General features: G+C 41.4%; 2 protein-coding genes across 6 annotated transcripts in view; one reads left to right on the top strand and one right to left on the bottom strand.

Moving 5' to 3' along the window:
• dctn3 (dynactin 3 (p22)) overlaps positions 1-18296 on the bottom strand; it is a 24136-nt gene extending 5840 nt beyond the window's left edge. The window contains exons 1-6 of the mRNA XM_072252360.1: positions 18173-18296; positions 11149-11233; positions 6871-6957; positions 2850-2933; positions 1377-1435; positions 616-675 (exon numbers count right to left, since the gene is read on the bottom strand). Of these exons, the coding sequence (XP_072108461.1) occupies positions 616-675; positions 1377-1435; positions 2850-2933; positions 6871-6957; positions 11149-11233; positions 18173-18256 (459 nt within the window). The 5' untranslated portion in view covers positions 18257-18296. The remainder of the gene's footprint in view (positions 1-615; positions 676-1376; positions 1436-2849; positions 2934-6870; positions 6958-11148; positions 11234-18172) is intronic.
• On the top strand, positions 18297-25145 carry LOC140194934 (ribonuclease P protein subunit p25-like protein). 5 transcript variants are annotated; one of them, XM_072252356.1, is made up of 2 exons: positions 18297-18400; positions 24497-25145. In XM_072252356.1, exon 2 carries the CDS (start codon positions 24510-24512, stop codon positions 25062-25064), a length of 555 nt encoding a protein of 184 aa, XP_072108457.1. In that variant the 5' UTR covers positions 18297-18400; positions 24497-24509; the 3' UTR covers positions 25065-25145. The 5 variants fall into 5 exon arrangements, with proteins under 5 accessions (XP_072108457.1, XP_072108458.1, XP_072108459.1 ...); XM_072252357.1 differs by having other exon boundaries at positions 18322-18423; XM_072252358.1 differs by lacking the exon at positions 18297-18400 and adding an exon at positions 18443-18464.

The raw sequence follows: 25145 nt of genomic DNA, 5'->3' as shown, positions 1-25145 counted from the left end.
ATCCTTCAGTCCAGATTATTTGTTGCTAGTTATCTTAAGGAACACTTTGCCGATAGAGTCACAAGGCAAAATTGAAAGTTTTTTTTCCCCCCCATTTCTGCTCGTCATTTCTTACTAGATGTACCTATATGAATCCAAACTTTCCTTTGATAAACCAGCTGGAAATACAGATGAAACTCAGTTTCATTTAGAGATTCATTGTTCAAATTGTAGAGGGGTTAAAACCCAGAAAGTTCAAATGGCATGTGGAGAATGTAATGTTTAGTCATGGGGAAAGGTATTGTGGAATGAACTTAAGGAAAAAGTGCTTACTAAAAATGGTACAATAACATGCTGAATCTTCTACCAACTAATGTTGATTCGAAATGGAAAAAAGCAGAATCAGCCTCAACTAAAATTTAAGGGTCTAAATCACAACTCGAGTTCAAGACTATGCAATTTCCCTCCATCACCCACAGTCTACACGAGGCAACTTGAAAAGAGGCAGGCAAGTCTGCTTCAAGCTGTCTACTGCAGTGCTAATAGTGTTGTACTAAATGAACTAGAATTCTCCACAAGCAACATAATCTGAGGAACTGTATAAAAGAATTATGAATACTATAAATTAAAGGATACCATTTTGTTATATTCATCTAGCATCTTGGTTACATCTTCTGTGATTGCATTACATTGATCCTGCATAAAATAGAAGACAAAAATGTAGGACAATGGATTTAAGAACATCTAAACTGAATAGCTCAATACAGATCCTCCAAGAGGACCACCAACCTTGTCACAGTTTGAAGGCTTGCGTGCCTCAATGAGCAATGTTGGCTGGGGTCAGGGCATTATGCTTTAGCTCTTGGTAGGGTCACCCTTGCCAAACAGGTCAAAGGGTACAGAGGACAGATTAAGAGTGGTCCACCACTCCAGGTATCGGGGTTCCGCTCAGGGCTAACAACCCTGACTGGTTAAACAAAATTGTTACGGAAACAGCAATGAAGAATTCTTCTACATCTGAATGCGACGGTATTCCCGAGACCCCACCCAGAACTTGCATGACTGACAGTAGAGAAAACCAAGAGGAAACTACTAACATGATGAAAGAAACCCTGAACACTGTCACAGATAGAGGACCTTCACGACTGCCCAAACCCCAGTGGCGTACAGGCATCACTGCACGGACTCACTGGTTAATATAGATAACTAAAAAAGCAGATTTTGTACTTATAATTTGTTTGTACTTGTATTATTCCTTTAAAAATTTACAAATAACACTTCAAGTAAAGTAAATAAGTTCGATTAGTGAGCTTACTGCATTACAATTTTTAGACTTGATTATGAACTAAAACTTATTCTATGAAAAAAACTCGAGAAATGTGATGAAAATAAAATACCTGCTCCTGAATTTGAACCTGTGTCAGCGCTTGCACCCTTGAAGAATAATTAGGCACAGCTGAAGAGATAAGCAACAAATTAGGTTTTTAAATTTGTGTATAAAATATGGAGCAGTATTACATTCTGCAATATTCCTACGAACAAAAGAATAGAGGGGACCCATCAGAAGGAAAAAGTTAAAACATATTTCAAAGTAGACAGAGAGTAGAGCAAAAAGGGGGAAAAGCCTGAAATGGCAGGGAAAGGAAAGATGGCAGAGAGAAAGAGGACTCAGGGAAAATGGTGTCAGTAAGGAAAGGGGTAAGAGTTTCTTCACTTCAGGTTTCCTTCATGTTCTTTGTGCTTTTGAGGGCAAATTTGTGCACAAGAGGAAGTAAAAAGAACCTCTGCTTACTGCAGACCAGGATAGTCTCTGGCAGTGTATACTCAAGCCAAACAAGTGAGGCATCTGTATGGAGAATTTTCCAGAGAAGTCATCCTAAGGCATAATGATGATGATGATGATAATGATAATAATAAATATCTTCCTTTTCAAAAAGGGGGTACCAGAGACAGACGAGATAACAAAAGGATGCAAAACATACCCAACAACTAAGGCTCTATCGTCTTTCGCTCATTCGTTATGTGCCATGTCGTATGACGTGGGCCATAATGGTCTTTCCATGACTGCGATAGTTCTTGGCAAATTTTTCTACAGAAGTGGTTTGCCATTGCCTTCTTCTGGGCAGTGTCTTTACAAGGCGGCTGACCCCAGCCCATATCAATACTCTTCAGAGATTGTCTGCCTGACATCAGTGATCGCATAAACAGAACTTGTGATATGCACCCGCTGCTCATATGACCATCCACCACTTGCACCCAAGGCTTTACGTGACCCTGATCTGGGGGCTAAGCAGGTGCTGCTACACCTTGCCCAAGGGTGACCTGCAGGCTAGCAAAGGAAACCAGCGCCTTACACCTCCTTTTGCAGAGACGTATCTTCACCCTGCCACTTATTGTCATTACAAACTGTTTGTTTGAAGTTTTGACTGATTTTGGCACCTCCATTGTGAATGGCGATTGATCTTACAAGTAAGGAATTCAAACATATGCAATTTACAATAATGAATATTTGCAACTGAGAAGCCAATTCTGTTCAAAAATCAAAGAAGAGAAAATCTGCAGATGCTGGAAATCCGAGCAACATATGAAGGGTCTGAAACATCAGCTGTACTTTCTTCCATAGATGCTGCCAGGCCTGCTGAGTTCCTCCAGTATTTTGTGTGTGTCGCTCGGATTTCCTGCATTTGCAGACTTTCTCTTGTCTGTATAAAAATAGCAGCTTTCTGTTCAACTTCAGAATAGTGTGGGTGACAGGGGCCATGCTGTTCTCCTTGTGCACAAGTAAAATTTTTAAAAAGAATGCTTTGAGCCAAAAGAGACCATGCGTTCTGGGCCCAGTTACTTTGACAAAGATACTTGCTCACATTTACCTTTAATGTGCTCGCTCTCAAGGTAAGGCTGATGTTTCTTCACCAATTCTAAAAGACGCACTTGGGAATGGATGAACTGCTCCTCTGCAATGGAAGAGAAGAAAAAGATATCAAAACAAATAAGGCCATGTAATCCACAAACTAACACAAAATAAGATGTCACAAAACGTCAGCACAACTGTCACCTTGTTCAAGTCCAAGTTTAATTGTCATTCGACCATATATGAATATCCTTGAACACAGCCAAATAAAGCATCATTACTCAAGGTACATACCCAGAGGAACACAGTGCCAACAGTCATACACAGCACAAGGCACATATAGCACATACAAGATGGCAGTAAATACAAAAAAAATACACAGCCCAAGTCCCTGACTGACATGTCCTGTAAATTGATGGTACATGAATGTTATCGACAAGAACAAGCTGTTTTCAGCAGACTGCAGACGAGTGTACGCACGCAATTCAGCTTGGCTGTCACCAAGTGAACGTGAGGGCATCACCAGTGGGAGGGGACAGCCCCCAACCCAGCATCCATGCTGCGCTACATCACCTCCGGCGTCTCCCCTCCTGGACTGCTGTAACAGGCAAGCCCATGGCTGGAGGCCTATTCTTCACGACAACTGAAGCCACACAGCTCCCCCGCCATCGGTCTTGCCAATAAACAAGGGAAATGGACTTGCAGCATTTTACATTACCAATGTCTTTTGATCAATAGAGATATGCCCAAAGCAATCGCTTGACATAGAAACATAGAAATTAGGTGCAGGAGTAGGCCATTCGGCCCTTCGAGCCTGCACCGCCATTCAGTATGATCATGGCTGATCCTCCAACTCAGAACCCTGTACCAGCCTTCCCTCCATACCCCCTGATCCCTTTAGCCACAAGGGTCATATCTAACTCCCTCTTAAATATAGTCAATGAACTGGCCTCACCTGTGGCAGAGAATTCCACAGATTCACCATTCTCTGTGTGAAGAAGTTTTTCCTAATCTCGGTCCTAAAAGGCTTCCCCTTTATCCTCAAACTGTGACCCCTTGTTCTGGACTCCCACAACATCGGGAACAATCTTCCTGCATCTAGCCTGTCCAATCCCTTTAGGATTTTATACGTTTCAATAAGATCCCCCCTCAATCTTCTAAATTCCAACGAATATAAGCCTAGTTGATCCAGTCTTTCATCATACGAAAGTCCTGCCATCCCAGGAATCAACCTGGTGGACCTTGCTGTTAGACTGCACTCTGACTCCCATGCCCTTCTGTAGCAGGCAATAATACGTTCCCCCACCAAGAAGCAGTTCACTGATGGAGCAGACCTGCAGTACTTCAAAGTTTTTAAATGTCCAGCAATGTCTTGAGATTGTAAAAAAGACAATCTGTGCACTGCAACAATCCTGTGCAATATTTACCACTGGACTGTATTAAAATGTAATTTTCAATTTGACTGAGTTTTGTTTTAAAAGGTAGGTGAGATTTTGAATCTTACAGTATACTATTTCCATCTTGCAGTATGTACCTAGTAGGTCTCAGTGGAATGAATACTTGCCAGTTCAGTTTCCAACTACAGCTGCATTATTTATCAGTCCCTCAACCCATTCAATGTTACAGATTCTACTTACATCGAACAATAGAATTAAGCGGATAATGGAACTACACAAGTATCCTCTCATACTACAGTTAATCTTCCAGATTTCATAAAAGCAAATATTCTGCTCAATGTGCAGTTAATTCCAGCTTCATCACTTTTGTCTGATTGTATCCCAGATAACTAGGATATCGAGCTTCCTCACTATTTGTCATACAGTTACAATGTAGCCTATCTGTGATGTTTGGCACCAGAAATTATGGCGACATTTGCAGGCTGCCCCCATCACATGCTTAGATTGTCTTGGCTATTAACCCAAATGACACACTAACTGTATGTTTCGAAGTACACGTAATAAGTGAATCTGAATACAAATGTCGTTGCACGATCCTGACTCCTTTACCCTATTCCTTTTAATATTTTACAGATTTCCGATTTAAAACTCTCAGACCTAAAACTAACAGTTCATCTATACCAAAAACTTTCTGTACTCGAAAATTCTACCACCTTTTGTATGCTTGTAGAACAGTGGTCCCCAACCTCCAGGCCGTGGACCGATACATTGCCGCAAAGAATGCAGCGGTACAGCGGTAACCAGAATGCACCCAGCACATCTTTAAGAAAAAAGCCGAAATAAACAAGCTAATTAATTAGCTTGATTATTTCGGCTTTTTTCTTAAAGATGTGCTGGGTGCGTTCCGACTATCGCTGCACCACCGCATTCTTCGTGGCAATGTATCAGTCCGCGACCCGGAGGTTGGGGACCACTGTTGTAGAATCATTCCTGGTATTTTAACACTGATACCGGGGAAGAAAACAAATACGGTGCACTCTATCAACATACAGTATGAAAATCAGCAGTGGCATGATTATTCACGTGTCGTAACTTCATCCCAGCATGTCCTACTCTAGTCCTCTCAGTATCCAGCTAGCATTCTATTAGCCGTTAAGATTAAGACTCTTTCAATAATTCTTTAAGGTTATTTTCCTTAAGATTAATTACTGTGTCTTTAAGATTATTTTCTGTTTCTAAGGCACAGTGTTGCAGCTACTGGAGCTGCTGCTTCACAAGGACAGAGATGATTTCAATCACAATTGTGGGTGCCATCCGCTTCCCCACACATCCCAAAGACATATGAGCTGGTTGGTTAATGGACTACTATTAATTGGACCCAGTGTGTTGGAGAGTGATAAAATCTGAGAGGGGAGGGGTGCAATCTGACAGTGAAGAAAATAGAGTGGTTGATGACTGACATGAAGTTGGTGAGCCAAAGGGCCTGTTTCCATGCTGTATCCACTAATTCTATCTCATTGAAATGATTTATTTATGAGGTTTTCCAAATTTGTTTTTACCTTCTGTGCTTTGAGTTCAACCTTTAGAAAAACTGTTTTTTAATCTAACATCACATGCTTCCAAATACATTGGCTACATTGTCCTTGTGCGGTCAGTAAATTTAAGTGCCATTTTCAATACGATGGGTAACTAAGTGGTTAAGTTACTGGCACCCAATTGACTTTTAAATGCCCTCTGACTTGGCCTAACAAGGCATTATATTGATTGAATAGAGCACCTTGCAAAAAAGGTCCACATCCTTCAAATGAATAAATATCAAAGTCATTTTCAAATACAGTGAATAGCTAATCTCCCCCACAAATAAAGCAATACTTGTAGAAGAATGAGACTATCTGCCTTCTGTGACTGATCTCTTTTCTCCACTCTCCAAACCAGGACGAACTTTCCATCAACATTGGGGAACAATCTCTAAACCGGGGTGCTATCAAATTCTGACTGAACATCCAGAGGTATTGAGCAGTCCATTACTTCATGATACCTTCAAAAAGTTCTATCAAGTTGGTCTGGTTTGACTTAGCTTTTACAACTCTATGCGGGTCTTTCCAATCCCAACATCGTTAGCCATGGACTCTGGCAATTTCATGAACACACTGCAGAAGTTCACTATCTTTAAGATAGGTAGTCTATATAGATAGATACTTCATATTTTTGAAAACCTTGTTAAAACTACCTTGCCTTTGCAACATGCATTCCTTTGGGGGAATTAATCCCCAGGCCCAGATGATCTTCATTGGCTTTAATTCTCTAAAATTGCCCAGGTTAAGGGACTGGCTCTATTTTATTGGAAAAGAGCAAAATAACTCTTAGGTTATTCTATGAATAAAGGGGAATTGGCACTATTCACTGTATGTGGTAGCAGATGGATTGGCTGGCCAACAAAACAGATAGAACATCACAAATAGGTTTCATTCCAGTTATAAAAATGTTCAATACATAGCGAACACGACAGTTGCACATAAAGGGCATGAAATGTAAATTTCAACAGTGCAATCACTGAGAGTATTCATAGATAATATAATTATGATTTATTGCTTATAGTATTTCTACTGAGATCATTAATGATCTTAAGTAATTGACCCTTACCTGCTAGAATGAACTCCAGCTTCATGGCATCTGGAACATCAATTCTCTCTACATATTGAGGGTCCAAGTACTTTATTAGATCATCAACTGCAAAAATTGATTATCGCACAAAATTAATTAAAACTTACAGAAAAAAGAAGAAACCTTATAAAGACACCAAAATTGGCTCTACACAATGCTAATGCAAAAGCAAACTATCTATTAACCAATTAACCATGTGAACAAAATCAACCAGGTTGGTAGGCCATGACCACTGTTGATGGAAGGCATGCTGGAAGTCTAAAGAAGCTTCACTCTCCCTGTACCTGTAATCATGTCTTCCATCTGACTCTCTATGCCTAAAGTCATAAACATGAGCCCATAATGTCCTAGTTAGTCACTGTCCTTTTACATATGGGCACAACATTAACTTCTTTTAATCCATGAAACATTCCTTTACAAGAAGCATTAATTACATGAGGAAAAGAATTCATCCTTTCCCCACTTGGTTTTGCATGCATCTGTGTTCAGTTCGCAGGAGTGAGTGGCAGAGGTTCCACTTTAATCTCCTTTCTGCTTTCACTTAGACCTTACTGTTGTGCTTCCCTGTATTGTTACAACAAGGCCTAACACAAGCTCTAGGAAAAACATCTCACACTGCAGCCTGCAGGACTCAATATCCAATTCTCCAACTTTAGGTAAACTGCTATCTGAAAAAGGATCTAGTGCTTTTCCAGAGTATATGATGAGTAACCTCTTCTCAGACTTCTAGCTGGGTTCAGGTTTTTGTTTTTAACTGATGTTTTGATGACGAACTCTGCCATCTTCATTGGGGATGATGCCGGGGCGTGTCTAGTTTGGTGGTATAGGTGTCCCCCTCTTTTCGAACATTCGCTTTACGAAACCTCACTGTTACGAAAGACCTACATTAGTACCTGTTTTCGCTAACAGAAGGTGTTTTCACTGTTACGAAAAAAGCAGCGCGCGAAAAATATCAGCGCGCTCCCCGAGCAGCCGCTCTCCCCCAGATTCGGAACTGCATTCTCGCCAGCACTGCTTAAACACGTGCCTGTGAGCAGCCGTTTGCAAGATGAGATCTATGGTATTGGAAAAGCCTGAAAGAGCTCGTAAGGGTGTTACACTTAGTGTAAAACTAGACATAATTAAGCGTTTTGATCATGGTGAACGAAGTAAGGACAAAGTGAGTTTGGCTTGTGGAAGCTGACGAAGATGATGTTGAAGGGGTTTTGGCATCCCATGACTAAGAACTGAAAGATGAAGAGCTGATGCAATTGGAAGAGGAAAGGATAACAATCAAAATCGAATGAGTAATGATAAAGTACGACTTTAATTTTGAAAGGGTACGTCGGGTTAGGGGATATTTGCAGGATGGTTTGAGTGCTTACAAAGAACTGTATGATAGAAAAATGCGCAAGGCTCAGCAGTCAAACAAGTCTTCCACATCAGCCACAGCAGACGACGAGCCTCAACCTTCAACATCGAGGTTGGCAGTCATAGGAGATTATGAGCTGCCTGCTCTAATGGAAACAGACGATGAGATGACACCCCAGTATCCCACCACTCCAACCCCCAGGCCGCGGACAGATACCGATTCGCGAAGAATGCAGCGGTAGCCCGGAGACACACAGCACATCTTTAAGAAAAAAGCCGAAATAAGCAAACTAATTAATTAGGTGCCGCCCGACACGTAATTGTCGGCCCAGATCAGAGGCCATGCAATCAGCAATCGGCACTGATCTGGGCCGACAATTACGAGCCGGGCAGCACCTAATTAATTAGTTTGCTTATTTTGGCTTTTTTCTAAAAGATGTGCTGGGTGCCTCCTGGCTACTGCTGCATTCTCCACGAATCGGTATCTGTTCACTGCCCGGAGGGTGAGGGCCACTGCACCACCTAAACTCTGACCACTCAGTCTAACACACCATCATCAGTGTGCTCCGCGCTTTCCCGATTCCCATAAGTAATACTACACTGTACATACGTTATTTCTACTTTATATTGGCTATGTATTTTTACGTATTATTTGGTATGATTTGGCAGCTTCATAGCTTAAAGGTTACTGGAGAAAGTGTTTTTGCTAACAGCGCTTGCGTGAGATTTTCTGCCGAGAGTGCTTACGCCCTGTTTTTGCCGACGGCACTTGCGTGAGATTTTCGCTACGGCGAACAGTTCAGGCAATGATTGTGGAAAAGTATTTCTACTTTATATAAGCTGTGTATTTATCATATCATTCTTAGTATATGTTACTGTTATTTTAGGTTTTATGTGTTATTTGGCATGATTTGATAGGTTATTTTTGGGTCTGCGAACGCTCACAAAATTTTCCCATATAAATAAATGGTAATTGCTTTTTCGCTTTACGACATTCCGGCTTACGAACCGTTTCATAGGAACGCTCTACCTTCCGATGGCGGGGGAAACCTGTATTTATACACTTGTCGTCCATCCCTGCTGATTGGTTAGTCCTCTTCCAATCAGGTTTCCACTATCCCACCTTGTTTATAATCAAATTTCAGTTCTTACTTAGAGTAAGACCTTAATCTATGTTAGATTTCTTTTCCTCTAGTTTTATTTCAATGGCTTCCTTCACCAGGTAGTCCCAAAACCTATTGGTGTGGCATAGAATTTTGTGCCCTGAAGTCAAACCTATGACTATTGCAAATGCAATGCTCTGCTTTCCAGGCAACCCAAACGGATACACCTTCTGTGCTCCTTGATGCGGGTTTTCACCACTACCATACCGCACCAATGGCTTTTGTAACTGTACCCGGCTGGAAGCCCAAGAAGAGTTTAAACCATTAACTGTTTCCAAACTGCCTATATATGCCTGTCACTATTTTGACACTTTTTTATTTTCCTCTATTCATATAGTCTGTCTAGCTGAGTACAGCACATAACCAAAGAATGGTATGCTGATAATTCATTAACCCAAGAGATTCTGCAGATGCTGAAAATCCAAAGCAAGACACACAAAATACTGAAGGACCTCAGCAGGTCAGGCAGAACCCATGGAGGGGAATAAACAGTCGACATTTCGGGCTGAGACGCTTCATCAGGGTGACATTAACTGTCTGTTCCCCTGCTGAGTTTCTCCAGCATTATGTGTGTGCTGACAACTGCACTCGTTTGGACTTGCCCTATCAGACACATTCCTTTTGTGATACCCATCCATCCCCCACCACCCTTTTCACTGAAAACTAACACATAATTCTATTCCGATTCTGACAAAAGGCCTCAAATCTAAAAAGTTAACTGTTTCTCTTTTCACAGATGCTGCCTGACTTGCTGTGCATTTCCAGTATATTCTGTTTTATTTCAGATTTCCAATTTCCACAGTTGATTATGATTTTCTGTGAATTCAAGATAAGCATGCTGAAAACCTTTCAGTTAGTTTTCAAAATAGCACCATACCCAGAGCTCTAGCAGTTAAACATTGAATCTTGCTTTCTTCAACATGTCAGTAGAAACCTGGTTACTGGATACACCTTCTGATTTAATGCAAACTGTTAACGTTTTGGATATTATTTTACTTAATCTATTGTTCTTGGTCATGCAAAGCTGTGGCTTTAAACAGAACTCCGTTATCTCATCCACCAAAGCCATTACAGCTGTTCACTCTCATTCAATCACAACACATTTGCAGATACATGTAAACACCTGATGTAATAATTCTCATTCCTTCAATTACAAAAACTTTTAAAGTGATTCCTCTCAATAATTCTGATTTCTGAAATATGTCCTTCTCTTATCAAACTCATGAAGTTACATTAACAGAAAATCAAAATCTATTGCAGGGACTGCCATTAAATTTATTCCTTGGACCTCAGAGCTTCTTTTCTTAGCCTCGTTTACTGACACTGTCTTCAGGCTTTTTAAATCTAGTACTGTGCAAAAGTCTTAGATACCCTAGCTATACATATATGCCCAAGACTTACTCAGTACTGTATACATGGTGATATTTGATTGCTACTTCCAGATTTACCTTTTATTTTCAACTGAATTTATACTCTCCAGACTGTATAATTATTGCTTTTATAAATGTAATTTTGGTTTATAATAGGTTAATAAATTTCCTAAATCTGGGAATTCAAAGTGAAAAGAATTAAAATCAAGAGCAACACACACAAATTGCTGGAGGAACTCAATTCAGGCAGCATCTATGGAGAGGATCAAACAGTCAACACTTCGGGCTGAGACACTTGGAATCCAGTTATGTGGAAAAGATAAATAAAAGTTTCAAAATGGGTTCAATCTTTCACTGACACAATTTATACTTACTTTTCTTATACAAAGATTTTATCCTCTCTCTTTTGCTGGCAATATTACCCAAAGACGTCTGGAGTTTTACAACAGCATCAGTAAACTAGAAAACAAAGGAAATCACTGGATAAGTGAGCACTGTGTACACTTTAGGTTGAGATCTTTTTTCATGCAATGTTAAAGATGGGTCCTTTTTCTATGTTGAATCAAAATCTGGCAATGATCTTTGACCATAACTGATTACCATACTCAAATGATCCTCTCACGCAAAATGCAATTGTTGTGCACACATAATATCCCTACATCTACGCTTTACAGAAAGTAATAGAAAAATGAAATATTTCAAACAGAGCAGGGAACTTATTTCACACTAGATCCTCAGAAAAATGCTGTAATTTAAATGGAGTAACACACACAAAAGTTGTAGTATCTCTTATGTTTATAATTTAAATGGAATCCCTTTTTAAAACAAAGTTGCTCTGATCCTCTTCTCCCCCATGTCAAAAAAAGGTCTCATCCTTCATTTATTTTAATCCAAACTTTTGCCTGCTTCAATCCGAGGCTCGCACCTGCTTAAAGAGGAGCACTAACTTCCCAGCACCTAAGAAAAACAAGGTCTTGTACCTTAATGATTGCTGTCTAATGGCTCCGACATTCACTATCATGAAGTGATTCAAGAGACTGGTCATGGCAACAATAACTCCAGATTCCCAGACAAGTTGACCCACTACAATTCACCTAGTTTCAAAAGAGGTAAATGGGAGATGCCATTCCCCTGGCCCTACATTCATCCCTGCAGCATCTGGGCAGTAAAGGCACCTACATTAGATTATTGTTTATTGACTACAGCTCCACCAACTACAACTCCAAGCAAACTCATCTTCAAATTGCTAAACCTGGGACTCAACATCTCCCTTTGTAACAGGCTGTTTGACTTCCTGACCTACAGACCACAATCATTAAAGATAGGCAACTTCACCATGATTATTCTCAATACCGTGCCCTGTGAGGGTCCTAATAACCTCCTTCCTATACCTTCATGACTCCGGGCCAGTTCCTGCTCTAACTCCAACTACGAGTTTGCTGATGACACCATTGTTATGGGCCATATCAAAGGTGGTGATAAATCAGCGTATGGGTGGGAGACTGAAAAATTTGGCTGAGTGGTGTAATAACAACAACCTCTCACTCAATACCCATAAGACTAAGGAACTGATTGTAGACTTCAGGAGAGGGAAGCCAGAGGTCCATGAATCAGTAATCATTGGAGGATCAGTAACTTTAAATAGCTGGGTGTTACCATCTCAGAAGACCTGCCCTGGACCTGTCATATAAATGTAATTGGAAAGAAAGCACAACAGTGCCTCAGGAGTCTGCAGAGATTCCGCATGTCATCGAAAACCTTGACAAACTTCTATAGATGTGTGGTGGGAAATGTGCATCACAGCCTGGTATGGGAACACCAATGCCTTTAAGCAGACAATCCTACAAAAGGTAGTGGATTCGGCCCAGTACATCACGGGTAAAGCCCTCCCAACCATTGAGCACATCTACATGATACGCTGTTGTAGGAAAGCAGCATTCATTATCCTAGATCCTCAACACCCAGGCCATGCTCTCTTCTCATTGAGGCCATCAGGTAGAAGGTACAAGTGCCCCAGGACTCGCACCACCAGGTTCAAGAACAGTTACTACCCCTCGACCATCAAGCTCTTGAACAAAAGGGGAAAACAACACTCATTTAAGGACTCTATTCTTGTTATTTCACGTTCGTTACTCAATGCCATTTATTTAAATCAGCATTTGCACAGTTTGCTGTCCATTGATCCAGTTTGCAGTTACTATTCTATAGATTTGCTAAGTATGCCCGCAGAAAAATAATCTTAGGTTATATGTGGTGACATGTATGCATTCTAATAATACTTTTTTTTACTTTGATGTTATCTCAAATAATAGTGAGTCTGACTACAGGAAGAAGATAGAGAGCCTATTGACATGGCACTATGACACAATCTTTCCAGTAACATCAATAGAAGAACTGGTCACTGACTTGAGGAAATGGGGGTATTGCACATACTGCTGCTTACATCAATGGTGCTGAAGTCGAGTGTTTCAAGTGCAACGTAGATGCTGTGGCCAAGAAAGCTCACTAATGCATCTATTTCCTCAAGCAGTACAGACATTTTGCATGTCCCCGTTCACCCTCTCCAATTTTTATGGATACACCTCAGAAGGCATCCTATCCAGATCTGCCGCAGTTTGTTAAGGCAATCGCTCTGATCGTGACTGCCAGAAACTGCAGTCATGGACACAGTCCTGCACATCATAGAAACCAGCCTTCCCACCATGGACTCTGTTTACACTTCTCACTGCCTGGGTAAAAGAGCCGGCATACTCAAAGACCCCAGCCACTCCACACATTCTCTCTTCTCTTCCCCTCACATCGGGCAGAAGATACAAAAGCCTGAAAGCGTGTATCACCAGTGTTAAGGACACCTTCTATCCCACCATTATAAGAGTCTGGAACAGTCCACCAGTAAGCTCAGATGGACTTGACTTCATAACCTACCTTGTTATGACCTGCTACCTGCACTGCATTTCCTCTGTAACTGTCACACTTTATTCTGTACTCTTATTTTTTTTTTTTACCTTGTACCATCTTAATGCACTGCTGTAATTAATTGATCCGCATGGATGGAATGTATGGATGGTTTACCGTGCCTTGATATACGTGACTGTAATGCTCTGGTAAAGGTTTCACTGCTAACATAATGATCTTTCTGCAGAAGCAGTGTTTGGGTTATGGTTAGAGATAATGAGTGCTTTGGAATGCGAGCCATCCAATAGGGGAGCAGGTTTTTTTTTATGTGCCTGACACCGGTGTGGGTTGGGATCTTTGGTTCGGTGGGAGATGGGAGAAAGAAGACACTGGAGAGAACCAGTCATAGGATTCGACCCGATGGGGGAGCATGATTCAATGGAGCAAGGTGAGGTCTACTGAGGATCAGTGAATATGACTTTTGGAAGATTTGAGCTCCAACCTGAGCACATTTGATTGTTTACCCATAAGTATAAATATGGGTAATGCCACGGTTAAGATTTCTACTGCTATACTGTGAGGTAATTTATAATATCAACTTTCTGTAAAAGAAATGTGCCATGCTAGAAAGTATGTTTAGGCTTCGGCTAAGATAAGGACACATGCTGGCCAACTTAGGAATGTGAGTCAGTCAGTCAGGATTGTGGGATGTGAGAGATGGTTCGAGAGTACTGTGGGGAAGAGTTTTCTGAAGGACAGCAGCCTGGTTTGGGGTCTTTTAAAGGGAAGATGCCACAGAATGCCGTTGGAAGGAGAGTCCCCATTGCAAGAAGTGCTTTGTGCAGATGAATGGCTCCAAAGAGGAAGGGCCAATACTCCTGAGAGAGAGTCAGTTTGTTTGAGATGGAGCTCAAGGGAAATTCGGAATGTGGCCGGTGCTTTCGCGCAGACCATGGGTCCAGCACGTGAGTAGCGATACACCTCCAAATACTCCACTATCAGCTCCCAACGACATGTACACATTGAACTGGTTTAACTATATTGGGCCCTGTTATTATCTTCTCTTTTCCTTTTCCTATTAACCGTTTGATAAAGCTGAAATTGATTAAGTATACTTCCTTTATAATTTTATGCAGCGTATGATCTGTTATTTCTTGCTGACCGATAATTGTGTAGCATTTGCTTTAATCCGAACATCATGACGTTCTTGTTTGGTTGAACACCAAATTATATCGACCCTCTAAATGTATCGTCTACAAAAGATGGCCTTCTTACCACTGAGTCATATAGCTTTAGCACAATTAGCTAATGAGCCAAGTCTGTATACATCCCCAGTGAGAAGGTTACATAGGTAGTGTAAAAGTAGTGAGGTAGTGTTCATGGGTTCAATGTCCATTTAGAAATTGGATGGCAGAGGGGAAGAAGCTGCTCCTGAAACGCTGAATGTGTGCCTTCAGGCTTCCGTACCTTCTTCCTGACAGTAACAATGAGAAGAGGCCATGCCCTAGTTGATGAGAGTTCTTAATAATGGACATCACCTTTCTGCGGCACCGCTCCTTAAAGATGTTTTGGACACTAACAGAAGATTATGGAGCTGACTAATTTTACAACTCTCTGCAGCTCCTGTGCAGTAGCCCCCCAATTCAAGATGGCGATGCAGCCAGTTAGAATGCTTTCCACGATACATCTGTAGAAGTTTTAGAGTGTCTTAGGTGATAAATCAAATCTCCTCAAACTTCTGATGAAATATAGCTGCTGCTTTGCCTTCTTTATAGCGCCATCGATATGTTGGGACCAGGTTAGGTCCTCAGAGATGCTGACACCCAGGAACTTGAATTTATGAAAGAGTATAGCACATCAATTAATAATGCAGAAATCCATACATGTTAGTTTTTAAAATTATTTTGGTGGGCATATTGTTGAGAAGAATATAATCTATGATACATCTTACAAAGCTGCAACACTTTGGATCCACCACTAGAGACTGCAAGTGATCCACAACGAAGTTAAATACAGTACAGGTAGTTTTGGGAGTTCCATTACTGAGAAATGTTTGTAACCCAAACTTCTATTTGCAAATTGGAAATTGAACCAAAACACTGTGGGAGTTGCAATCACAGAAACAGTAGAGGCAAGAAAGCAAGCACTCGTGGGAAAAGTTGGCCACCAGCAAGCCTCAGTGAGAGCCTGTGAAGTGCTCCCAGGTCTGATCAACTCAGTTCAGCTCTTCAAAGTTGCAACTTAAGGTTGTGGGTAGGGAAGTCACACGGAAATGCTCTGTTCCAGTCCATCATAGGCACTAGCCTCCCCAGCATCGAGGACACCTTCAAAAGGTGATGCCTCAACAAAGCAGCATCCATCATTACAGGCCTCCATCATCCAGGACATGCCCTCTTCTTATTGCTATCATCAAGGAAGCCTGCAGTTACACACCCAGTGTTTTAGGAACAGCTTCTTCCCCTCCGCTGTCAGATTCCTCAATGGACAATGAACCCACGACTTAGTTCACTTAATGGAGTATACACATTTCTTACTGTAATTTATAGTCTTTTATTAATATCCTGTATTACAATGTACTGCTGCTGCAAAACAACATTTTTCATGACATATGCCAGTGATATTAAACTTGATTCAGATGCCTGCAGGCTGCAACAGCCAGTAAATTCAGCATGCCAGTCTCCCAAATGCTTATTCATATGTACCGGGCTTCCATCAATGGGATATTTATAACCTGGAGAACTTGTTATATCACTTCCCCAGAATTCTATTTACTGTAATTCCAGTTCTTCAGGAAGCAAACAGAAACCTGCAAAATGATTTATCCCTTAAAAATAGCTAACTGTCTAATAATCCTTACATAGTACTTTTATAATGCTCAGAGAATAAAACATATCAAACATTAAGATCACAGCTCATTTAAGTCATTTAAGTGACAAAATATTTAAAATTGTTTAAATTTGTTCTAGTAAGATGAATAACTTGAATATAGTCAACACAGCATCACATTTGTGTAATAGGACTCAACTTCCAAAAACAAAATATTTCCAATGGGCAATCGGGTGCATACTCCACACTCAGAAAAGTTAGAACATAGAAGGAAGTCAGTCAACTGTGCTTAAGCTAGTCAATAAAGGAGCGAGACAAACTCAACCCACTCTCCAACATCAGGTTTGTAGCCTGTTCTGTTAATGCACTGCCTAACAAAATTCCTCCCCACCACTCCTCCCCCCACCCCCAACAACTGAAGCAAAACCCTTACAGATCTTTAACGAGAAAGGAATTTCCAGTCTAAAAAATTTTAATCCTCCTTCTTTTCACTTGTCTGTGGACCGACCCTCTCTCCTTAGATCGCCCCTCTTGTCATGGAGAGCTATGCTTTGCTACAACTGGGACAGGGTACCGATGAGGGCATACTTTACATCATCTCGGTCCCCTTACTCAAGAAAGGACATAGTGACACTGGAGGAAGCCCAAATGATATACATCAGGCTAGTTCCTAGTTCTCAGGTATGGCTAGAGGGATTTAGGTCTTTAGTAATTCTGTAGGAGAATGCTATACATAGGATCCTGTTGGGAGCATGAGAGCATAGTTGTTGAGATGTTTTCACTAGTGAGAGTCTCGAACTGAGAGATAGGTTTCAAGAGACCAGTCACTTGACATCTACTGATCAGCTGTTTGAGAGAATATGGAGCTTCTGAAATTCTCTGCCCCCAGAGAGTTGTAGAGACTAGTTCTTTAAAGTGGAGTTAGCCGAGTTTTTGACAGACCGGGTGTGGGGATGTCTGAAAAGAGGATGCTGTCCAAGTTAGATAGATAGATATACTTTATTAATCCCGAAGGAAATTTGGTTTCGTTGCAGCCGCACCAACCAAGAATAGAGCGTAAATATAGCAATACAAAAAACCCCAACAATCAAACAGCAAAATGCAAACTATGCCAGATGGAAAATAAGTCCAGGACCAGTCTATTGGCTCAGGGTGTCTGACCCTCCAAGGGAGGAGCTGCACGTTCGATGGCCACAGGCAGGAACGACCTCTCGTGCCGCCAAGTGTCGTATCATCTTGGAGTTGCATACCATTTTGGACAATGTCTCCCATCCACTACATAATGTACTGGTTGGGCACAGGAGTACATTCAGCCAGAGACTCATTCCACCGAGATGCAACACAGAGCGTCATAGGAAGTCATTCCTGCCTGTGGCCATCAAACTTTACAACTCCTCCCTTGGAGGGTCAGACATCCTGAGCCAATAGGCTGGTCCTGGACTTATTTCCTGGTATTTACATATTACTATTTAATTATTTATGGTTTTATATTTCTTTATTTACACTCTATTCTTGGTTGGTGCAACTGTAACGAAAACCAATTTCCCTCGGGATCAATAAAGTATGACTATGACTATAAGAGGAGGCCGAAACAGACCAGCCACCACCACAGCAGATTAGAGAGAAATTTTGTTTAGAATTTCTCGAGTCGCGCTCCTCCCCCTCCCTTTCCTCTACCTGGCCTGCCTGCACCGGCCTCTCTCCGTAAAGCTGAGCCTCCAACTTCTCCAGGCGATTCTGCAACCTCTTCAACTCCGCCATCTTCCCCGTCGCTCAACCCCGCCCGCCTGTCGCACAGGAAGTGGCGTAAGAGAGGGGCATCGACTGGATATCCGGTGGCAGTGGAGAAAGCGCCACGCTGCGCTCGCGGTCACTGGAAGAGTTGGCGGTGTTACTCGTCCACAGGTCAGCGATACCCGAGGATAGGGGTACGGAGGTTCGGGGGTATCCGAGGTCAACGTTACGCCGGGTCATTATTACCTGTTACTCGGGGCAACGGTGCGCTGGGTCAGGGTTAGCCGGAGTCATCGGTAGTCAGGTCAGAGCTATGGGACAGAGTGACACAGGTCAGCGTTTTACGTGTACCTGTCAGATGGGCTGATGGAGAGAGGAGTGCTCGGTACCTGACATTTCCCCATAATTGGGGGAAACAATCGTTGAAATAAAGGTGGGGGGAGGGAGGTGGTGTTAGTCAGGGAGGGAGTTGAAGGAAAATTCAAGGGTTCCCAACCTTTAATGGCCGGGGCCCATGGCATAAAGAAAGGTTGGGAGCCCCTGCCCTAGAGGGTAGGAGGTGAGATGGAGCAAGTTAAGAAACAAAAGGAGGTATGGATTGTGTTTTGATGCACTCAGCTACAACGTCGCTTTCCCTCATCAACTTTTCCTGTTGGTCCTGTTGTCTGGGAAGGGTTCTAAGTACATTGAAAGTAGTTCAGAGAAGGTTACGTAAATGCACAACTACAATGAGTGAGTTTTTGTCTGAGGAAAGGGTGCTCAGTGTATGTTAAATCAAGAAATGGGACGTGTTTAGAACAAGAAGCCTACAGGTCATGATAGGATGGATGTGGAGAGGGTGTTTCCTTTCGTGGAGAAAAAAATAGGACTAGGAGCTGTCACCTATTTAATACAAATGAAGAGATTTTTCCTCCCTTTATGTTGCCCCACAGTTCCATAAACCCAGATTCAATCCTGATTTCTTTAATTCAGCGTGGAATTTGTATCATGCCTTGTACCCCCTGGACTTTTCAACTCCTGTGGTTGTGTGAATTTCTTCCTGGTCCTCTATTCATGCACACCCTGAGAATGTGAAGGCTAGTAGGTTAATTGGCCGGTGTAAATTGCCCCTTCGGCGAAAGGATTTGTACTCAAACTCAGGGTGTTGATGGGAATGTTGGAAGAGTAAAATGGGTTCGTGTAGAAGTTCCAAGTTAATTTATTATCAAAGTACATGCGTCACCATATACAACCCTGAGATTCATTTTCTTGCAGGCATACCCAATAAATGCATATAGAATAATACACAATAGAATCAATGAAAGACTGCATCATCCTGAGAACGTGAGATGAGGAGTCCTTGAAAGTGAGCGTAGGAACATTTCAGTAATGAGGCAAGTGAAGTTATCCCCTTTGGTTCAAGAGCCTAATGGTTGAGGTGTAATAACTGTTCCTGAATCTGGTGGTGCAAGTCCTGAGGCTCCTGTACCACCTTCCTGATGGCAGCAGCGAGAAGAGAGCATGACCTGGGTGGTGGGTGTCCCTGATGATGGATGCTGCTTTCCTGCGACAACACTCCACTTAAATGTGCTCAATGGTGGGAAAGGCTTTACCCTTGATGGACTGGGCCGTATCCACTACTTTTTGTAGGACTTTCTGTTCAAGAGCATTGGTGTTTCCATACTAGACTATGCTGCAGCCAGTCAATTTGCTCTCCACAACAAATCTGTAGAACTTTGTCACAGTGTTAGATGTCGTGCTGCATCTCCACAGACCCCAAAGAAAGTCGAGGTGCTGCCATGCTTTCATTGTAATTGCACTTGCATGCTGGGCCCAGGATAAGTTCTCCAAAATGTCAACCGAGGAATTTAAAGTTGCTGACCCTTTCCACCTTTGATCCTCTGGTGAGGACTGATTCATGGACCTCTTGGAAATGGGTACTTGACGGTTGGTGTGGATTTGGTGGGCCATGAGGCCTGCAACTTTGTGGCTCGACTTAAAAAGGCATTGGATGGAGTCACTATTGAATCATACGAGTGGACCATCAATAGCTTGGTACCTCAGCAACCCTGTCAGCAAAATTCCCTTTGCTCCATTCCACTCTGCCCTGTCTACAACATTAAAACCAAGTTGCTTTCCCTCTGCTGAGTTTTTCCAGGATTTCCTGATCTTGTTTTACATTGCCGCACTTTACAGTTCTTTCATAACCATTCACTTTTCTGAATGGTCTGGGCAGGTGATTCCAGAAAACTATTGGGGGGGGAACTGAAAGTGAATGGTGACTTGTGGCCAAATCAGAATGGTGCGTAACTTTGAGGGAGACCTACAAGTGGAAATGGTTTATTATTGTCACATAGCGAATCAGAGTCAGGTTTATTTCATGATATTTGACATAGGTCGTTACATTTTCTGTTTTGTGGGAGAAGTACAGTGCAATACATCAAAAATAGCTATAAAAAATATATTAAAAAATAAACGAGTAGTGCAAAAAGAGAGTGGAATAGTGAAGTAGTATTCATGCGTCCAAGGACCGTTCAGAAATCTGATAGCCCAGGATAAGTGAAATGCTTCTCTTGCACATGGTTCATAGAAAATAGGTAATTGCACAGTGCATTGAGGTTGTACAAGGTAAATCCTGCAGGTCCTGATGAAGAGTCTCAGCTTGAAACATCATCTGTTTAATCCCCTCCATAGATGCTGCTTGACCTGCTGAGTTCCTCCAATACTTTGTGTCTGTTGCTCTGTATTTCCAAATCTGCTGAATCTCTTGTGTGTATGACAATTAGAGAGAGAGAGTGCAGTGCAGGTAGATGGTCAGATGCGAGATCATAATGAGTGGTTGTGTTCACATAGCCACTCTTCTCATCCTTGTTGTTGATCAAGCCATTCTCGTCTTCCTCGTGATTAGTAAGGTCATCGAAGGTTACAGGGAGAAGGTAGGAAAATAGGACTGAGGGGGTAATAAATCAGTCAGGGCTAATGTTCCCTCTAATTTTTAGTAGTCAGTGTGCACAAACATCTTATGTTGTCCAAATTGTTTTCCTGTGACAAAAGTATTTGCGCACTGAGTGCACACATGGCACAGTTTATATAGGTTTACAAAATATTTGACATAAAACTGCACAGAATAACAACAAAATAACATACATGTGTAAGTCACTGTTATTTTTTCTCTCTCCTGTCTTTGGCATTTACCCATTCTTTGTAAACTCTATCTAGACTAATAGAACTTCCATCCAATTGATAGCTTTTGATTCTCATTAACATATCCAAATGGCATTCACCTAAACGGTACACCGTCCAAATGCAATTTACTTGCCAAATGACGCTTCAAAAAGTCATTTTTCCAAATATCATCCCACTTCTTTCCACTAGCAAATTCGCCAGCAACTTTTGCATCACAACAATACAAACAGATAATCCCAGTTTACGAATCATATATAAATGTTTCTCGTAGCTGAACGTTCATGACCTCATGAGCTTTTGGTGTAGCAGTTTCTACTATTTTGTTAAGCCATTCAACTTTAAACAAATTTGCAGTTCTTTCTTCACACCTTTGCTTCTTTTGAATTCGACATAGTGAATCAATATTTTTTTCAATAAAAATTTACTATCCTATAGTAAGCTATACTTATCTATAGGATTTGAAACAGATCTTTGTAATCTTTACGATATGAATACTGTCCGCCAAATACGCAGCTGTGCAAACCGGAACAGGAAAGGTGAGGTGACGTAAATTAGTGATGTGCATTTTGGTATTTGAAAAACCGATTAACTAGTTAACAGAAAGATTTAGCTAAAAGATTATTTTCAATAAGTATAATTATTAATTACTACATTATTTTAGGTAACTAACCTTTTGTGCGCACATTAATTTCCTTTGTGTGCTGGTTGAAAAATGTGTGTGCGTGCACACATGCGCACAGTTTAGAGGGAACATAGGTTAGGGCCAAATGGGCTAGTTCTGCTCATATGACTTATAGTCTGCTAGTTCTGCTCATAGTCATGCCTGTGCACATTAATCTCATTTGCCCACATTAAGAATGTATCCTTTTTTACCTCGCCTTTTTATATGTCTGCCTAAATATCTGTTAATCATAGTAATTGTATCTGACTCCACTACCACCTTTGCAATAAAATACCTACAAAATATCCTCTTAAGATGTCCAACCTCTCACCTTAAGGCTTATGTCCCATATTCTGTCAGAGAAAAAAGATTTGACTGTCTACCCTATCTATTTATTATTTATTTATTTGTTTTTTTTCATTAATTTAAAGAAAACAGTGCTGCCCAGCAACCCATCTGTTTAACCCTGGCATAATCACAGGACAAGTATGATATTAAGCCCCTCATAATCTTATCATCCCATCCTATTCCTGACTTTTTCCTGTCTCGGCAATCTGTGTCTCTCACTTCCACCAATTCTGATGAAAAGATATTAGTTTCAAATATTAATTTAGTTTCCCTCTCCAATGATGCACCCTAACCTGATTTCTGTTTGTTAAACTCAAAAGAGTACATTAAAGTTAAGATTAGGAGAAGTAGCAGAGTTTCAAGGAGCAGGAATTCTGTATTAGAGTCAATATTTAGGCTACATATTGATATGTCCCTAAAACAAAGTAGAATACTGAATACTTTGCTTCAGTATTCACTGCGAGAAAGGATCTTGGCAATTGTAGGGATGTAGCGGACTGAAATGCTTGAGCATGTAGATATTAAGAAAGAGCATGTGCTGGAGCTTTTGGAAAGCATCAAGTTGGATAAGTCACCAGGATATAGTGTTAATGGTAAGAGTCCTGGCAGTGTGGAGAATCAGAGGGATCTCGGGGTCTGAGTCCATAGGACACTCAAAGCTGCTACGCAGGTTGACTCTGTGGTTAAGACGGCATACGGTGTATTGGCCTTCATCAACCGTGGGATTGAGTTTAGGAGCCGAGAGGCAATGTTACAGCTATATAGGACCCTGGTTAGACCCCACTTGGAGTACTGTGCTCAGTTCTGGTCACCTCACTACAGAAAGGATGTGGAAACTATAGAAAGGGTGCAGAGAAGATTTAAAAATATGTTGCCTGGATTGGGGAGCATGCCTAATGAGAATGGGTTGCGTGAACTCGGCCTTTTCTCCTTGGAGCGACGGAGGATGAGAGGTGACCTGATAGAGGTGTATAAGATGATGAGAGGCATTGATCAAGTGGAAAGTGCAGAGGCTTTTTCCCAGGGCTGAAATGACTAGCGCAAGAGGGCACAGTTTTAAGGTGCTTGATAGTAGATACAGAGCCGAAGTCAGGGGTAAGTTTTTTACACAAAGAGTGGCGAGTATGTGGAATGGGCTGCCGGCAGCAGTTGTAGATGTGTATGCAATAGGGTCTGTTCAGAGACTCCTGGATAGGTACATGGAGCTTAGGAAAATAAGAGGGCTATGGATAACCTTAGGTAACTTCTAAGGTAAGCCTAGTAATTTCTAAGGTAGAGACATGTTCGGCACAGCTTTGTGGGCCGAAGGTCCTGTATTGTGCTGTAGGTTTTCTATGTTCCTAGAATTTAAATTATCAGGCAATTTTCTTTTCAACTATGCCTGGAGAATGGACAGTAAGTGACTGTATAAACTTTGATACACTGTGTGTGCCGTTGTCCTCCGATCACTGCATTTTAATAGAGAAATCCCCCTGTGCTTGTGAGGAGTTTCTGCCTTCTTCCCCCTTCCTCTCCAGTCCCGATGAAGGGTCTCGTCCCAAAATGTCGACAGTTCATTGTCCTCCATAGATGCAGCTGAGTTCCTCAAGCACGTTGAGTGTGTTGAAATAGAGAAGCAGTGTATTTTTTTTTTGTTTATTTGTCTTCAGCTGCATAGTGGTATTTAACTTTTAAAGTATAAATCCTAGCATTGGCCTTTGCCTGCATGATTACAAATGTTAGCTCCTAGATCCAGTTCCAGTCTGGCAAAGATGCAATCAGTTTTGGTTCTGATGCCTCCATGAATTAATAACTCGTGGAATGGCTCCTTATGTGAGCTACTGGAGTAAGTGTTCCCAACCTGTGGTCCACAGATCCCCTGGTTAATGGTAGGGGTCCATAGCATAAAAAAGATTGGGGATCTTTATTCTAAAGGGTTCTCATGTCTGTGCTAGGGTTGAATCTAGGAAAGGACAAAATATAGCAAACACTTATAATAATTTTCAAATAACTTTGAAAGATATAAACTGAATTTTATAGATTTCCACTTCTATGCAAACAACTAATTTCATGTAGAATTACAAGTTCTGATTTTCATCTGTTTGGAATTGCAGGACGTTTTTTATAATGGAAAACTATAAGAAAACAAAAATCACAGAGCTGGCTTGTCCGCAGCCAATTGCCAACCTTCCAAAAGACACTATTGAAATGAAGGTGAAGGAAAGCAGCAAAATAAGAAATCTAGTGGGATACGCCATCGGCAAAATGGAATCAGACACAACCAAAGAGATCTTGTTCACCGGCACTGGGAAAGCTGTCAGTAAAGCAATCAGCTGTGTGGAAATCATGAAAAGAAGATTAAAAAACCTCTATCAAATTACGAAATTGTATTATAAACAGATTGAAGAACTCTGGGAACCTATTGTTTCTGAGGCAGGGTTAGATAGTTTAACTGTTAAAAGAAACATCCCTGCTATTTGCATCCTGTTGTCAAAAGACGAACTGCCCTCAAATGAGCTTGGTTACCAACCTCCTGGATCATTTGACGCTTTCTGGATACGCACTTTAAAAGAGGAGGCACTGGGGCAAAAGAAGAAACGAAGAGGCGGAGCAGGAATAGGCAGAGGGGGCAAACACCATGGTTCTGGAAGAGGGGAGAAACCCAAGAAATCTCGGAGCTAAGGGTGGAAAATATAATAATCTACCATTTGAGGAATGTTATTTAATTATTATGCTTTATATAAAAAGCTGTTAAGAAACTTT

This window comes from Mobula birostris, chromosome 3 (genome assembly GCF_030028105.1).
Source record: "Mobula birostris isolate sMobBir1 chromosome 3, sMobBir1.hap1, whole genome shotgun sequence".
NCBI lineage: Eukaryota > Metazoa > Chordata > Chondrichthyes > Myliobatiformes > Myliobatidae > Mobula > Mobula birostris.
This window is presented reverse-complemented; position numbering and strand designations above follow the sequence as displayed.